General features: G+C 38.7%; 1 protein-coding gene across 6 annotated transcripts in view; it reads right to left on the bottom strand.

The window, feature by feature from the left end:
- Positions 1–252: 252 nt before the first annotated feature.
- Positions 253–18449, bottom strand: part of poc1b (POC1 centriolar protein B) — a 122426-nt gene continuing 104229 nt past the window's right edge. For 5 of the 6 annotated variants that reach the window (XM_048607683.1, XM_048607685.1, XM_048607684.1 and 2 more), the window contains 2 exons: positions 12554–12763; positions 253–959 (listed from right to left, as the gene is read on the bottom strand). In XM_048607683.1, the coding sequence (XP_048463640.1) occupies positions 861–959; positions 12554–12763 (309 nt within the window). In that variant the 3' untranslated portion in view covers positions 253–860. The remainder of the gene's footprint in view (positions 960–12553; positions 12764–18449) is intronic. The other variant, XM_048607687.1, reaches the window with a different exon arrangement.

The following is an 18449-nucleotide window of genomic DNA, read 5'->3' as shown; positions in this document are numbered from 1 at the left end:
AGATAGATGTCTCTGTGCGGGTTGCACTAAAGCTATAAATATGTTTAAGACCTAACTACAAACAAAATAAAGCTTCCTCAGAGGAGTGTCAGTTGATGTCACCAAATCTCATAATCAAGCTACTGGGATATTGGAAACCAATGAGAATACTACCACTGAACCATAGCTGATTAGTATGGACCAATTAGCAAATTCACAGTAATTCAAATACAAGTTGAAAATATTTTTCTTTAAAAATTCTGCAGCCGCAAATTCAATGGATAGAATTTTTTATTATAAAAAAGTTACATTAAAAAGCATGCATTAAATAAAGGAAGTACTACCACCTTACAGCAGTGAACTCAAGTCAATCCGAATTTGAATCAATGCAAATTCAAGGCGATGGTTTTAAGTAGTTTCACAGAGTCATGTGAAAGATAATCCACATTCAGTCTCACTTTAGCCATCACCCTGATTATGTGCCTCAGAATGTACACAGTATTGTACACATCATACGATGTATGAAGGAATTAATCCACGTTACAGAAATGAGAATGTTCATGATAGAAAAATGTTCACATGTCCAATTTTTTCCACTTGAATGGTCTGTGAAATAGTCAGTTGTAAAAGAATATAAGCAGAAGAAAATGGAATAGATATGTCTCATACACACAAAATAGATGTGATGAGATTTGGTAGCAGCTATTTTACAGTTTCAGTGCCAGAATCCAATTACATCTTAGTGCAATATGTTGCATCCTACAGGACTTGAAAAACTGATTGTTCATTCTTCATGTTCAATACGATGTCCAATAACGTAGCATGACCGAAGAATTAATGGAGAGGCTTAAAATCCAAAGAAATCAGTCTTTTTTCATGAACTAGGATGACTTTACTTGCTGCGCAGTCTGTTGATTATCTAGACACTCCTGGAGTTTGTCTTCGGTCATCGTTAAGCGCTGTTCTAAGATTGACACTGTCTAGAGACAAATGTAATACAGTAATTAATTACTTGGACATTTACTGTAGATGAAGTAATACATTAGCAGACATTTATTAAGGGACAGGATAAAGCTGAGGTTAATACAAAGGCATTATTTTAGTGAGTGATTATTTGGTGTGGTTTTCAACATTTAATCAGGAACTTAAGAACTCCAAGTGTTTGTACTCAGGGAAAACAAAACGATACTTCAGTATTTTACCCTACTAATCTTTCACTAATGCTGACGAGAAGCCAATGGCATCTTCATATAATGCTCTCATTATTGAGAGAAGTGTCTGCAGGGATCAGAGTTTAAATTCAAACCAGATTGATGCAAAGAAAGCTTCTAGCTGTAACTACTTGGAAGAAAGAATATAAAAATATTATATCAGTGCTTAAAAGGCTACAAAAACTGTAAATGATAGATAGATTGCTGGGTGGCTGGTGGGACACTCCTCAGCTCAAGTTCTCCAATATCCTCTTTGCCAGTCTGTCATCCTCTAAATTGCTTCTGAATGTGCACTGTTCTAAAACCCAAACTCAACTCTGACTCAGAGTTTATGAGCTTGAGGGCAATTCCAGATTATGTCTCTCTCTCTCTCTCTCTCTTCAGGTACCAGCTCTAAGACAGCAGTAGTGATGACAGGCTTCCATCATGTTGGTCCATGCTGGTTTCCTATATTAAGTGTAAAATTCTGATCTTCAACGCTTGGCCCCATCCTACCTCTGCAATCTCCTCTACATTACCGGTCCTCTGGGTAAAACGCCATGGAATATTTTCTGAGTAAATATAACATGCTGTTTTTGACATTAGATTTCACCACAAAGATTCTCAATCACACTCAAGTTGATCTAATGAAGCATTTAATGAAGTCTTAAGTAGAAAGGTAAAATCAGAGCCCAATAATTAACATATCTCCTAACACAAGATTGGTAGAGCTATCAAACAGATGAAAATCTTAAGGGATTGCTCAGGGAATGATGCACAAAGATTTGGCTCCATGATTTTGTTTCCCTCTTCAAATTCTTATCCAATTCTCTTTGAAAGATGTCTATTTCGGTTTCAGGCAGTACATTCCACATCACAACAACCAGCTGTGTTTACAAAAATATTCTCTCAAGTCCATTTTAAATTGTCGTCCCCTGATTACTGACTCTCCTGTTTTCGGAAACAGTCTCTCTACTTACTCTTCTGAAACGTTTTTAAACTTCTCCAATCTCTCCATACAAGTAAAGACTTTCATCCATAAAAACCTTTCCAACAAATGTGTTTTGGACCGTCACCAAGATCTTAACACCTCTCCTAAAGTGTGAAAGTGTGATGGCCAGAAATGAACACACCCCTCCATATTTCATAGTTCAGTTCGAATACAAAAATTAATCTCTTGCTTTGCTAATGATATTTCTTTCTATTTTGTTTTAACTGCATCCTAATTGTTGCTGTTGCTACCATATGACAGTATCGTTTTTGTATGTTTGTCCAGGATAAAGTTTAAGCAGCTTGTTGATCTGTACCAGCCAATATCAACACCATTGTCTCCTGAGAAATAGGGGGCAAGAGAAAACAGACACAGATTTCCAGATTTACATTTAAAAATATTTCATATACTAAATCAACGAACTCCTGATGAGAGGCTAGAGACTTGGACCCACAACTTGGGAATGAGACAAATCTGAAGTTGCAAACAAACGCTCTGGATGGAGGAATGTCAAACTATTTCAACAGTACAACAGTGAGAAACTACAAATTGCAAATTCACAGTGATACTTTCAGATGTGTGCACTTAGAGTTTTTCTTTTCCAGCTGCACGCACAATTGGAAGATGACAACAGTTGTAGTATAAATTGATCCTGAAACCAAAGGCCACAATTATCCGAGCTGTCTTCTGTAATGAGTCTGTCGCACAGACTGAAAAAATTACAAGACAACTTATTATTAATCAAAAGAAGAGTACACCTAAGTTAGGGTTTTAACTAAGATAGCACTCTTATAATGAAAGCTATGTTAATAGTCTACCATACACAGACAAAAACAATCTATTTCAGGCCTCAAGTATTGCTTTCAAAAACTCATTTTTATATGATTATTTTTGAGTTGTTGCAATGCAGTTTAAAAGTCAAAATAAAATAAAGAACTGCAGAACAGGAGATCAGTAATCAGTAACCAAACTCATAAAAGTCACAGATGAAAATATCATCTGGCCAATCAAAATTCATCTCTTCAATACCCAATTTATCTAATATAACGTTCAGTAATAGATTCACTTAACACAGCATACCATCCGGACATTAGGTGTGTGCTAGCTCTGAAAATACCAAACACACAACACTTGTTGGAAATTGGGGTCACCTTTAAAACTGTATTTAATATTTTCCGTGTAGCACGAGACCTCACTTAACTCGTGTTACAGTAGTAACTAGCCTTGTCCAAATGACAAAAGATTCATCAGCCATCACACTACCCTATTAGAAATGCAATGTTTAGGAAAATAAGAAGGTTTTGTCCTTAGAAAGAGTGAAAACTAACTTTTGAATGAAGATGGACAAGGGGACAATCCTGGTATCAAGAGTAGCTGCCGGTGACAATGGCTAAGAGGATTTAGACAGATGAGTGACACAGCATAGATTCCCAAACCCCAAAATAAGGCATATCAACAGTGATTGGTGAGGAGACACGAGCAGCTAGAGGATTTAGGGTAACAAGCCACCATCTTCTTCGGAGAAGACTAGGAGTTCTCCTACAACAGCCTGAGGGAAGATCAAACTCTGTTACCACCCAAAGAATGCACAACATTAGTGACGAGCACTGCACTACTTCAAAACAACCACTCTTGCTCCTTCCAAGCATTCTCATTTCTCATGGTCTATACTTGCTTTGTATCATCATTGCTTGCAATCATTCACTAAGAATATGACTGTCCACTGTTGTATGGAGGTTGAATTCTACCTTGTGCAGAACATCTTTTAATGTGGGAATGCCGTTAACATTTGCAGATACATGGCCCTTGACTGAAGACAGATTCAGTTTCAGTGGCAAGGAAACCTTGACTGGGGATCTCCCTACTCTGGCAGCCCTCATCTACCATCACAGCTGCTAATATCACACAAGTATCTTTAGCCTGAATTGCAGTTGAGGACTGGGATTGCGTTTTGTCTGGTTGTTCCCCTCCAATATTACTGTCATGGGTGACTCTGCCAGGAGTTAAGAACTCCTAATGACATCAATCTCTGGATGAACTGAACACTCAAACCTATCTAACTAATGTATCAAATCTAAACTACTGCTCAAAAAAATCCAATAAACAATCAGAAAACTGCTACAAATTGTTGACTCCTATATTAGCCAAATGTGATCACAAGCCTCCCAAAGTAAACACACTTCAAACATGTCCTTTAAAATTTCTCCTTTACAAATTTTAAAGCTTTTCAATTCTGCCTTCATTATTGCTTCTGCTATTGAACTCCTTCTGCTAGCAACACTTCGAATGGGTATGTTCTCCTAATCTTTCCCATTTTCTGATGATTTAGCCTCATAGTTATTAGTGATTAATCATGTGGTGAAAGTAGATCTTCCTATTTACCTCATTAAAACCACTCTATTTTGACACAATTACATCTTTTTAGGATAAACACTGGAAATATTCCTTTACCAGTCTTTAAATAGTGGCTAAAGATCTTTTTGCATCCACCCAAGATGACAGATAGTATCTCAGTTTAATGTCACACCCTAAAGAAAGTACTCTGTCCTGCATCCTTACCCTTACAATGTAAAACATTGGCTATTACTTTGAGCATCGATTAACAAACTCAAAATAAAGTTGCTGGATGCCCATTTTCTTCCTACAAAAAGACCTCCTAGTGACTACCGTAACAAATCTATCAAATTTAATCTGGGTAAAAACTGAAAGAACCGCAGATGCTGTAAATCAGGGACAAAAACAGAAGTTGCTAGAAAAGCTCTGCAGCATCTGTGAAGAAAAAAAAAATCAAGAGTGACCGGACCCGAAACGTTAACCTTGATTTTTTCTTCACAGATGCTGTCAGGCCTGCTGAAATTTAATCTGGGGTTGCTGAAGGCTGTGTAGGGGTAGTTCCCAGGCTCCAAGATACTGCAAAGTAGATTATATCTTTGTACTTATCCTTAATTCATTACTTCCAAAATAAATTCAATTAGAACTCGCAACGTGCTAGTTGTCATTTTGCTTTACAGGTTTGTAGCCACCACTGAAGTAACAGTCTTGTCAATTAGCAACTCTTTAGCTACAAAAAGAAATTCCCAGAGGTAATTTCTTCACCAATTATCAGCTCCTTAAGTGTGATTAGGAATCACCCATCTCGTTCCCTAGTCAGCCCCCTATGGTTCCTTTCCATGTTGTGATATTGTCATCAGGATAGGATTCATTACCACTCCTTTTCCTCTTGAAAAGTGATAAACAAACCTGATACATGCACACTTCCCCAACCGTTGCAGAGCTTCTCCTGTAGTACACAACTGCTCTTATTTTGTGCCCAGGGAACTCGTCCTACCATCTTCACAAATGTCTTGTAGAGCCACTGACAAACTCAAAGTAAAGTTGCTTCCCTCAAAAAGACCTCCAAGTCACTTCCACAACAAATTTAATGAGGGGTTGCTGAAGGTCGTGCAAGAATAGGTTCCAGACTCCAGCAGCACTAACATTCCTTCCAATGAAATATAAAAGCAAAGAAACGGAACTGATTTGGCAATAAGGGAGTCTGCGCTTTCATTACGTTATGAGGTTACAAGAGTACTAAATTTATGTTAGAATCTGGTTAGGTACCAGTAACAATTCTTATTTAAAGTAAACAAAGTACAAAGATTACAAATACTCAAAGAAAGTAAAGCCACAGGATTCCATGATATTGAATAAAAGGAAGTTTACTATCCAGTTAGCAAAACAATTTACAATTTCTTTACAACGTGTACTCAGTTATTCACAATTATTATGAGGTGGATATAAATTAACAGACACACTGTGGTTGAATATCCTAAGACTGAACTTTAAATGATTAATGCAGTTAAAACAGATCCCAACAAAGTGTTATGATGATCTAGGTCATCAGATCTCATTAAAACTCTGTCTCCTTTGCATGGCATTCTTCACTTTTGAAGATCTAGTTTTGGAAGCATTCTCCAAGCTTCTTGACTTAGACTACCTCAATGACTGTTCTTTCTTTGTGGTTCAATCTCTTTTCTCGAGATCTAGGTTCTCTGGTCTCCTCAGACTTCCCTGAAGTGTTTAACTAGCGGCACAATTTCAGGTTTTATCAGTCAGTTAGCTTGTTCAAGCTGCCAGTGAAATTCCAAAAGCTCCAACGTTTCTTAGCTGCATCAAGCAAATATGCTTGAGTTTCCTTCACCTCACTCAGATGCACTGAACTTTCAATGGCTACCAGGGCTTCTTTCCATTTTCTTATGTCAATGACACACATTCCCCAAGACTTCTGTGCAGCTCCAAATGCTATAGTCTGCAGCCTACCTAGCATTTCTTCTGCTTCAGCACTTTTCCAGGCACAAACTACAGCTGTCTCCTCTCCAAAACATACAGATAAACCAGAGCACCTACCTAAGCTCTGTACATTTCCATAATGAAATGGCCTGTCTGACCAATCCTTATTTATTTACAATTTACTCTTTGATTTGACAAAGCAAATGCGTTTACAGCCGGATTTGAACAATTTAGGTCTTAACTCTTAAAATAAGCTGAAATGTCGTTACTGCAAATTAAGACATTTCTCCAGCTCAGCAAACCCATTTGCTATTCTTGATCCTTTCTAGCTGTTAACCTCTTAAAGCAAAATGACTCCAGCCTTTTAAGGTAGCTTTTAAGACCTCTTTTTACTGCAATTACATTTCTTATTTTCTACAGTTAAACTATAATTCCTAAAACTAAAAATTCTATAATTAAATCCAGAAACCATTAACTAGATATCTGTGATAACCGGAAGTGGTACTGTACCTTAACAGAAAAAGTAGGGTAGGTGGAATCACAGACATTGAATGAGAAACTTGAATTGAGCAGGTTCAATTTGTGGCAGTAGAAAACTGATTAATCTAAGTCTTTCAACATTGTAGCTTAGTGAAGAGTACAGAGTATGTACAGTTCTTAGAGGACCAGAATGGACATGATGGGTCAATTACCTCCTTTTATGGTAAATGACATTGTATCTTACTTTACCTAATTTGATTTCCAATTTTATCATATATCAAAATGAGTAGCTTGGTGGTGATGGCAGTACTGTATAAATTTGGGTATGGTGTTCAAATCCCACTTGGCAATTTGCAAAATTAAGTTCACTAAATTGATTAATAATGGGCTGGTATCACAGAATAACAATTCAATTTGTTGGATTGTTGTAAAAAATCCATGTAGTTCATTACTCTGTTCCAACATTACTCCAATTCCACATATTGTGCTCGACTCTTATGCTCTCAGGACAGGCATGGTGACCTTGTTCAATGGTTTCCCTCCCACTTGAAACCAATGTCAGCTATAGTGAGAACGAAGCTACTTCTAGATTCCTGCTACTGCTCCACCATTGATATTAGAGGCATTAACTACATTTCACATAATCTTCGAATTCCTTTTCTTACATTTCCACTCAGACTGAAACAGATGGCAAACTTCAAAATTTTGCTTAAGATTTATTTTTTATATTGCTTTTGCCCTTTATTTCTATTTTGTCTCTGATGTCTCCACACACACAATATGAGCATTCTCTTTCCTTGCTGTAAATACAATCAAAAATAAGTTGTTGCTTTGCAATCTTTAAGATTTGTTAAATTGTTACACAAATGTGATTCAGTCATTTTCCTTTCCCTTGCCTGTGAAGTAACCTGAAGCAACCTTAAACTTTAATCCTGCACAAAATTAATTAAGCTTTATGTTTTTAACCGGCTGCTTCGTAATGGAAGCACTGGACTGAAAAGCATGAATTGTCACCTGACCGGTCTGCACAGCAAAAATGCTACAGAAAACAAATCTGCAATATTAACTAAGAATCCTGGTAGTGTGGAAATCACTTGGTTATAATGCAGACCAGAGGCAAAAGTAACAGAAATACAACTGTTTCAAAGCCAGGATTTACAAAACTGTTCTGCACAGCTAAATCTTCTTCAATGGCCAGTGAGCAAACAAAACGTGGGTGTTACCACAGAAACCCAGCACAGTTACTGGATTACAGACTCCAGCCTGAAAATGACTGAAATGCATTTATGTAATGATTTAACACTTTATTGATAAAGGAAACCATCACTGCAGTAATGAGGGAGAATGTCCTAGAAGGCTCTTCAAATTAGGCCATCTGGGTAAAGCTTAGAAATAAAAAAAAAAAATCGATTACTTGCCTATACTTCCAACAGACAGAGGGAATTAACGGAGCACAGATATGTAGGCAAATCATAGAAAGAAGTGAGAGCAATAGGGCTCTGGTTGTAGGGGATTTCAACTTTGTTGCCAATAACTGGCATTGCCCAAGTACAGGTAGTTCTGCTATAACCTGTGTTTCGTTAACGCGGATTGGCTGTAACGCAATAATGAATGGTGGATACTGTTTGGATAATGCGAACTTTATACTGTACAATATAGCGATTTTCTATAGCAATTTCCCTATAGCGCAATTTTCTATTATCCAAGGTCTCACAAGAACGCAACAATCATGTTATGGGAGAATTACCTGTATGAAAGAATTAGATGGAATGGAATTTTTAAAGTGCATCCAGGAGAGATTTATGTGCCAGTACGTAGATAGTCCTATTAGAGATGGGGCAGTGCTAATCCTAGGGAATGAAGCCAGTTAAGTGATTGAAGTTTCGGCAGGCGAGCATTTTGGGAACTATGACCAGAACTCTAAGTTTCAAAGTCATTATGGAAGGGATAAGCATAGGGCATAAGTTAAAGTGCTTAAATTGGGGGGGGAAGACCAAATTCAATATCATTAGGATCTGGCAAAAGTAGGCTGGGAGCAGCTACTTGCAGGTAAGTCTACCTTTGAAAGTGGGAGTCTTTTCAAAATAGTATAGTGAAAATTCAGGGCAGCATGTTCTTCTAAAGAGTGAAGGGCAACAGCAGCAAGTCCAGGGAACCCAACATCATAAAGCGATATTGAGAGTTTGATAAAGAAAAAGGAAGAAAGAATATGGTAGATACAGCACATTAAAAATGAGGAGGCCCTTCAAAAAGAGAGGATGTAGGGTGTGCTTAGAAAGAAATCAGGATTGCAAAGAGCAGCCACAAAATACGTTTAGCTGATAGGATTAAGGAAAACCCCAAGGCATTTTACAAGTATATGAAGAGCAAGAGGATTACAAGGAAAGAGCGGGGTCCATTGGAGACCAAAGAAGCAACCTGAGCATGGAGTCAGAGGATGTGGATGAGGTTTAAAGGAATATTTCTCATCTGTATTCACAGAGGAGAAAGAAGTTGTAGCTGTGGATTTCAGTTGGGATGTTGAGGTTCTAGAACAAGTTAAGATTAATAAGAAGGATATTTTAGCAGGCATAAAAGTGCCTAAATCCCTGGGACCTGATGAGATATATCCCTGGCTGCTATGGGAGGCAAGGGAGGAGATTGCTGGGATCCTGGTGGATATATTTAATACTTTATTAGCGACAGGTGAAGTGCTAGATGACCTGAGGAAAGCTAATGTTGTTCTTTTGTTCAAGAAGGGCAGCAGTGATATGCCACATAATTACAGACCAGTACATCTGACGTCAGTGGTAGGGATATTATTGGAAACAATTCTGAGGGACAGGATTAATTAATGCTTGGAAAGACAGGGACTGATCAGGGATAATCAGGATTGATTTGTGTGAGGGAGATCTGTCTGATTAAATATAAATGAGTTTTTTGAAAGGTGACTAAATATATTGAGGAGGGTAGTGCAGTTGATGTGATTTGAGTAAGGTCTTTGACAAAGTCCCACATGGAAGGCTGGTCCAAAGGTAATAGCCCATGGGATCCAAGGCAATTTGGCAAACTGGATTAAAAAAAACTGGCGTGCAAATAGGAGACAAAGGGTGATGGTGGAGGGTTATTTTTGTGATTGGAAGCCTATGACCAGCAGCATACCACAGTGATCAGTGCTGTGACTCTTGCAGTTGTTATGTACATGAATGACTCGAATTTGAATGTCGAAGGTATAATTAGTAAGTTTGCACAAAAATTGGTGTTACTGATAGTGAGGAGGATGGCCTCAGGCTACAGTCTGATATTGATCAGCTGGTAAATTGGGCAGAGCATTTGCACATAAAATTTAATCCTGATAAATGTGAGGTGATGCATTTCGGGAGATCTAATAAAGTAAGGATTTACACAATGATTGCTAGGTCCCTAGGGAGTACCAAGGAACAAAGGAACCTTGGCGTACAATAGATCCGTGAAGGTGTCAGCACAGTTAGATAGAACTGTGAAGAGGAATATGGGATGCTTGCCCTCGTTAGCCGGGGCGTAGAATATAGGGGCGAGAAAGTCTTGTTACAATTTTATCAAACATTGGTGAGGTCACAGGTGAAATACTATGTGCAGTTCAAGTCGCTACACAAATGGAATTACATGACTGCACTGGAGAGGATGCAGTGGAGTTTCACCAGGAGGCTACCTGGGATGAAAAGGCTCAGTTATGACAAGAGACTGGATAGCCCAAGTTTGTTTTCCTTGGAACACAGGAGGCTAAGGGGATGGGATCTGATTGAGATATAAAAAATTACAAGCAGCATAGACTGGGTAGATCATGAAAATCTTTTCTCTATGGCAGGTGCATCTAAGACAGAGGACACAAGTTTAAGGTGAGGAGTAAGTGGTTTAGAGGTGATCCGAGGAAACATTTTTTCCACCCAGGGGGTGGCAGAAATGTGGAACATGCTGCCTAAGACTGGAGGAGGCAGGTACTCTCGCAATATTGGAGGAGGATCTGGATGAGCACTTAAAATGCCAAAGCAGAGTAGACTATGAACCAAGTGCAAGAAAACGGAATTAGTATATTTTGGGGTTGACATGGACGTGTTGGGCCGAAGGGCCTGTTGCTATGCTGCATGACCCTATGACTTACTCCTGGTCCTATTTTCTATGTTTCTATGACATTATGATTGTAGCCTATGAAACCTAGGCTTTATCCTGTGATTTTAATCTGCATATATCTGTCTTTCTCAGGAAAGTAAGTTAGTTTGATAGTACTTTTGATCATATGATAGCATGAGAAAAGAGCCTTTTAATTTTATATTTTCTTATGACTTCTGGTGGTATGGCATTAACACTGCAAAGCAAGGGTTTTCAGAGAAAAGGAACAAAGTGATGTAGCAATCATCATACGTTATTGTAAGTTCATCTTTTAACTCTCTATGATAACAAGAGTTGTGGTCTTAATTTGTTAAAATGAACAGGTACTGGTTCCATGCAACTATTTTGATTGTACAAATTCAATTTACTTGTTTCATAGAGTCATGGAGAGTTACAGAGTCATACAGGATGGGAAAAACAGTTTGGTCCAACTCGTCCATGCCTTTCAAGTCTCCCAAACTAAACTAGTCCCATTTGCCTGTTTTTGGCCCATATCCTTCTAAACCTTTCCTGTTTATATAGCTATCCAAATGTCTTTTAAATGCAATTGTACCTGCATCTACCACTTCCTCTGGTAGTTCATTCCACATACGAACCACCCCCTCTGTGGAAAAGTTGCTCCTCAGGTTCCTTTTAAATCTTTCTCCTCTCACCTTAAAAATGTGCCCCCACCCCTGTTATGAACAATTTCACCCTACGGAAAAGACTTTTGCTATTTACCTTATCTATGTCCCTAATGAGTTTATAAACCTCTATAAGGTCACCCGACCTCCAATGCTCCAGGGAAAAAGTACTAGCCTATCCAGCCTCTTCTCATAATTCAAATCCTCCATTCCTGGTAACATCCTGGTAAATCTTTCCTGAACCCTCTCCAATTTAATAATATCTTTCCTACAGCAGAGTGACCAGAACTGTACTCCAAAACAGTACTCCAAATGTGCCCTCACCAATGTCCTGTACAACCTCAACATCATGTCCCAACTTCTACACTCAATAGTCTGAGCAATGAAGGCATGCGTGCTAAAAGTCTTCTTAACCACCCTATCTGTGATGCAATTTTCAGTGTACTATTTACCTGAGCCCTTAGGTCTTTCTGTACAACAAAACCACCCAGGCCCCTACCATTAACTGTCTAGGTCCTGCCCCTGTTCGTTTTACCAAAATGCAATACCTCACATTCATCCAAATTAAACTTCACCAGCCATTCCTCAGCCCAGTGGCCGGCTTGATCAAGATCTCTTTTTAATCTTGGATAACCTTCTTCACTGTCGACTATACCACCAATTTTGGTGTCATCTGCAAACTTACTAACCATGTCATCTAAATTCTTATCCAAATCGTTCACATAAATGACAAACAAACAATAGTGGATCCAGTAGCTCACAAAGATAAAAATATAACTGGAGACAAAAAAAAAAGCTTTGTAACACTCCCAGAATGAAAAATCTAAGAAAGAGAAACTTATTAGCAAAACTATTATTTGGAAGTTGGGTCTTTCACCTTTCCAATCACTCACCTGGGTTAAAACATCCAGTTGCTGTACAATGTGCCCTAATGTGTTGGCAAGTGTTGGTGGGATGCCTGTGTGGTCCTCCAGATTGCTAGTTGCGCCAGGGTCACCACTGGCTGGGTCCATTCCAAGGGAACATACCTGACATGAAGGATCCAGAGAACTGTTCACCTCGTTTGTTATTATTGAGGCACAGTGTGACTCTGCTGCTCTTGACTGCAATCAATCGGCAAAAAGAGGAATAAAAAAGGAAAACGTCATTCCTGCATTCCAATGTCAAGTGCATAAAGACACTAGCTTCATTTGTCTTCCTGTATGATGTCCAACTTCAAACAGATCTCACTACTGAGTGAGGTCTGGCAAGGGAAGACACTAAGCAACAAAGCTCACTCTGTTAACACAGAAAATTTAGTAACTCCCCACCAACTGCATTTACATCTGTGACCCATCTGTTTTTACAATCCAGATCTCAAAGTGAACAGATTTATGAAACAGATCTATTCATGATGTAAAACCTACCTGAATAACGATCATGTGCTGAGAATATAATTTATCCTATTCACTGAATCGCTGCAACTCAGAAGGTGGCCATTTAGTCCGTTGTATTTTTACTGACATGCTGAATGAACAAATCACTTAGTGTCATTCTCCCACCATCTCATCCCTTAACCTTCACATACTTCACTTTCAAATAACGATTTAATTCCCTTTAGAATGAGCCAATTAAATCTGCATCCGCCATATTTTCAAACAGTGAATTCTAGATGTAATTAATTGCCGCGTGAAAAAGTATTTTCTCATTTTGCTTAGCTTCTTTTGCCGTTTATTTTAAATCAGTTGGATCGCATTCTCAATTTCTTCATGGCTGGGAACAGTTTCTCCCCATCTACTCTGTTCACTGTTACAAACAGAGCAAAACAAGGCTCCCCAATTTTGGTGTTGTTTCAGACTAGATAACCCAAATAGTTAAAATTCCCAGGTGAGGAGGGATGAACTGGCTTATTTATTTTGTTGACCCACCCCCTCAGTTGGTCATAACAAGATTAATTTCCCTCTGGGTATGCTTCTTCCAGACCAAGTAAATCTTATTTAAAAATAGTCCGTTTAACCAGGCTTTATTGAATTAAGAAAGGAGTTAGTTAATTAGTTATCAATGGTGAGGAGATTAAATAACACAACAAATTTGTACAGATTAGGAATAAGACGGGATTCCAAACAAAGAGAAAAGTTTTTGAAAAAGTATATGGATCAGTTTCAAGGTTGACCGTGAAGGATAGATAGTAGAACATTACAGCACTACTTTGGATGGTATTGGTGGTGTTCACATCGGTAGATGAGCAACTGAGTTTATAACTTTTGGCTTTGCAGGCTGTCTGATTTTATTCCCTCCTCGTTCCTTTTGATGGTAGTTGCTGAGTTGATATGTTCCTCTTTTACCTGCAGTGCAGGGGTGTTTAGTGGCTGCTCCTAAGATGTCAACTTCACAGCACATGTCCACATACTTGAATGTCAGGTCATATACACTAAGACCAGGGATTGCAGTTGGTGTTTAAACCCCATTGTTTGTATCTCTCTAGGACCATAAAGCAGAGATACATATGCAGGAAATTGCTTCCTGTTGAGAGGGGAGTCATCCTATTGTTATCTATGCCCTTTTAAATCTTTCTGCTTGAAGTTTCCCTCTTTCTGTACAGCTGTGATATTCCATGGGGTCACACCATCCTGTCAGTCACTGAATTTCACCTACTGTTATCGTTTGGTTGTAGCAGTCCTCTTTTTAAAAAGCAACATTTTGGAATTAGAAGTTCAAAATACACTTAAGTGCCTAGAAATTCTAAGATGTCATTAACACACAGACCCCTCATATTTCAAATACATCTATCAAACCTCTTCTCAACATTCTTTTCTGCAAAGAAAACAGTCCTAACTTTACCAATCTATCTTCACAACTGAAGTTTCCAATCTCCAACCACTCTTGCAAATCTTATTTGCACTCTTTCTAATGACTTCACATTCTTTCTGATGTGCACCGTCCAGAACTGGATATTACACTCCAGCTGAGGTTGAACCAGTATTCAAGTTCAGCGCAACCTCCTTGTTCTTGTAGTCTACATCCCTTTTAATAACACCTGTTAAGAAACAACTTTATTATTGATTCTCAGTAAACAAAATAAATCCTAATTTATTTTGTACATTCCTGCCTCACAGAAGAATGCTTTGTATTATTCACTGAGCTGGACAAAAATAAACAAACTATTCTGATTGAAGGAAGAAGAGTTTTTGCAACAACATTCTCTTCCATTATTCTCTCCAGTTCTTCCTACAGCAGAAAGCACAGGAAACTAGGTAGAGAAACAGATCAATTGACATTCCACTGTTCTACTGCGCTACAGACTGCAACACAAATCAGGACCTATACTGGTTTTTGATCAAAGTGCTAGTGGAATAAATTCCATATTACAAAGCTTGCTAGTTTATTCTGCATTATAAAACAAAACTTGCAGAAATATCATTGGTCATCTTTAACCTTTCACCTCAGGTGCTTAAAAATATAAAATATAACCTAGTTATGGAAACGTTCTTATAAAAGATGTTCTTAAATTGTGAGAGGTTCAAAATGACCTTAAACAGTAAATACTATCTATTCCTGTGGTCAATGAATACAATGCAAACATGTTTTTTCAACACTAAGAAAGCTAAGGCACAAAGCCTAAGCCAGTCATAGCTGGTAAACTTTGTGGAATTACTTCTGAGTCAGAAAAGAAAAAGAAAAACAAGGCACAAAGCAAACTAGATGCATCAGTGCAGGAAGCTATTACCACAGTATTACCAGCCGGATGTCATGCAGGAAATTAAACTGGTAGCTTCTGTAAATATGATATCACAGTGATCTGTCAGTAATTGATTAATATTGTTTCCTGTCAGGCATAAATGATTCTTCTCACTGTGTGGTAGTGACACAGTAGCTAGAGTTTCTGAGCAATAATTAAGCACCATCCATTCTTCACAGTTCAGTGCCCAGCCAATGAACTCAGATAGCACAGTCATTGACATTTTACTCAGAAAAATACAGTTGGGATAGCAAACTTCACAGTTTTACTTGTTCTCAAGCTTTGACAAGTGATGCTAACAGATATACTGCCACTGTGAATCACTCATCCTTAAATATTTCATGGAAGTGCAAATAAAATCAAAGTAGGCCGTAGAAAAGTAAATGGCACTATTTCCACTCTGACCGACTTGACTAAATTAAAATAAAATCTCTCAGTTTTACAGAACATCACAGGACCCTTCATATAGAGTCATACAGCATTGAAACAAACCCTTCAGTCCAAACCAGTCCATGCCGACCCTGTTCCCAAACTAAACAAGTCCCACCTGCCTGCTTTTGGCCTATATCCCTCCAAACCTTTCCTATTCAGGAACTTATCCAGATTTCTTTTAAACATTGTAATTGTACCTGCATCCACACTTTCTCTGGTAGTTCATTTCACTCATGAACCATTGTGTAAAAGATATTGCCCCTCATGTTCTTTATAAATCTTTCTCGTTTCACCTTAAAAATATGCACCCTAGTTTTGAACTCCCCTACTTTAGGGAAAAGACCCTTGTCATTCACCCTATCTATGCCCTCATGATTTTATAAACCACATTAAAGGTCATTCCTCAACTTCCTGCGCTCCAGCAAAAAGAGGCCCAGTCTTTCCAGTCTATTTTTATACCTCAAAACCTCCATTCCTGGCAACATCCTGATAAATCTTTTCTGGACCCTACTCAGTTTAATAATATCCTCCTATAACAGGGCAACCAGAACTGCACACAGTACGCCAAAAGAGGCCTTGCCAACATCCTGTACAACTGTGACTTATGATTGGTTTCCCAACTCAGTGCAGTTCAAAGAAGCCTCACAGGGTATCAGATTTCTATATTCACTAAAACAAAGGTATAATATTTGTTTGTGTATTTTGTTGATTCTCTCATCAGTGAAGATGAAGTAATCTATTTCTTCATATCCAAAAACAAAAAAAAACCAAAGAACTGCAGATGCTGGAAACAGTGTCACTGGACACAAAACGCTGACTCTGCTGTCTCTTGACAGGTGCTGCCAGACCTGCTGAGTTTCTCCAGCTATTTCTGTTTTTGAAATCATATTGTTAATGTGACAAAATCCTTTATTTGCCCACAAGCCTTGCTATTCACCGACTCAATAATTGTTACCATGAAAATTGACTAGTTACAATGATAGATCTCAACTGTACTCCAACTGGACAGATAATATGTCAATCCAGTGATTAGAGGCTGGAGCCCGAGATATTCTTGGCCAAGCATGATATTTTTAGGACTTGATGCAGCCAAAGACAGACCAGGCTTTACCAATACACCAGCAAACAACATGGATTCTTTATTAAACAATCTTTTCACGCTTTCTGTTGCATATTACAGCTCCATCTACTTTACTTCTCAGTATGGCAGCTACACATGAACACAACATATAAACTGCAACTTCAAACATCACAACACAATGAAAACGAGTAGTGATATAGTTCCAAACAAGGATAGTGTGCAACTTGGAGACGAAACGGCAGGCAGTGGTGGCCTCATGCAACTGCTGCCCTTATTCTTCTAGGTGATGGAGCCTGAGGGCATTATAAAAACATATCTGTTTCATTAATAGAAACATTGCTATTTCTTAGTAAGCTAGCAATGCATTTCAGAAGTTGAGAGGGATGGCTAGGAGATTTTTTTAAATTCACTTGTTGGATGGGTATCAATGGCTGGCCAGCATTTATTATCCGCTCCTGGTTGCCCTTGAGAATGTGGTGGTGAGCTGTATTCTTGAAACACTGCAGTCCAAATGTTGTAGAATGATCCACAATGCCCTTAGGGAGGGAATTCCAGGATTTTGATTGAGTGACAGTGAAGGAACAGCAATATATTCCCAAATCCGAATGGTGAGTGTCTTGGAGGGTAACTTGTAGGTGGTGGTGATTGCATGTATCTGCTGCCCTTACCTTTCTAGATGGAAGTGGCTGTTGGTTTGGAAAGTTCTGTCTAAAAACATTTGGGGAATTTCTACACTGAATCTTGTAGACATGCACACTACTATACGGGGTGTTGGTGGTGGAGGAAGTGGATGCTTGTGGAAATGGTGCTAATAAGCGAGCTCCTTCGACCTGGGTACTGTCAAGCTTCGAGAGTGTTTTTTGAGCTGCACCCATCCAAGCAAGTGGGGAGTATTCCACCACATTCCTGACTTGGACCCTGCTGATGATGGACAGTCTTTGGGGAGTCAGGAGGTGAGTTACTTCCTGCAGTATTACTAGCCTCTGATCTGCTCTTGTAGCCATTGCATTTGTGTTGAGTCCAGTTGAGTTTCTGGTCAACGGTAACCCTAAGGATAGTGGGGGATTCAGTGATGGTAACACCATTGAATGTCATGGGGTGATGGTTAGATTGTCTCTTATTGGAGCTGGTCATTACCTGGCATTTCTGTGCCTTGAATGTTACTTGCCACTTGTCGGCTCAAGTCTGGAAATTGTACAGATCTTGTTGGAATAGAGCATAAACTGCTTTAGTATCTGAGGAGTCACAAATGGTGCTGAATATTGGACAATGATCAACGAACATCTCCACCGCTAACCTTACGATGGAAACTTATTGATGAAGCAACTGAAGATGCTTAGGCCTAGGACTATCCTGAGGGACTCAAATAACAATACAGAGACCAAGTCTGGTGACTCTTCACAAAGGGTCTTCTCTTAAAACTTTAACTCCGCTTTCTTCCCATAGATGCTGCCAGACCTGCTGAGTTTCTCCAGCAATTTCTGTTTTTGTTTCAGACATGCTGCTGCCGCAGTTCTTTGTTTAATTTTAATTAAACTCACTTGTTAAAGATCATTAG

Source organism: Rhincodon typus, chromosome 18, assembly GCF_021869965.1.
Source record: "Rhincodon typus isolate 14 chromosome 18, sRhiTyp1.1, whole genome shotgun sequence".
NCBI lineage: Eukaryota > Metazoa > Chordata > Chondrichthyes > Orectolobiformes > Rhincodontidae > Rhincodon > Rhincodon typus.
Note: the sequence above shows the minus strand (reverse complement) of the source record. Positions and strands in the feature narration are given on the sequence as shown.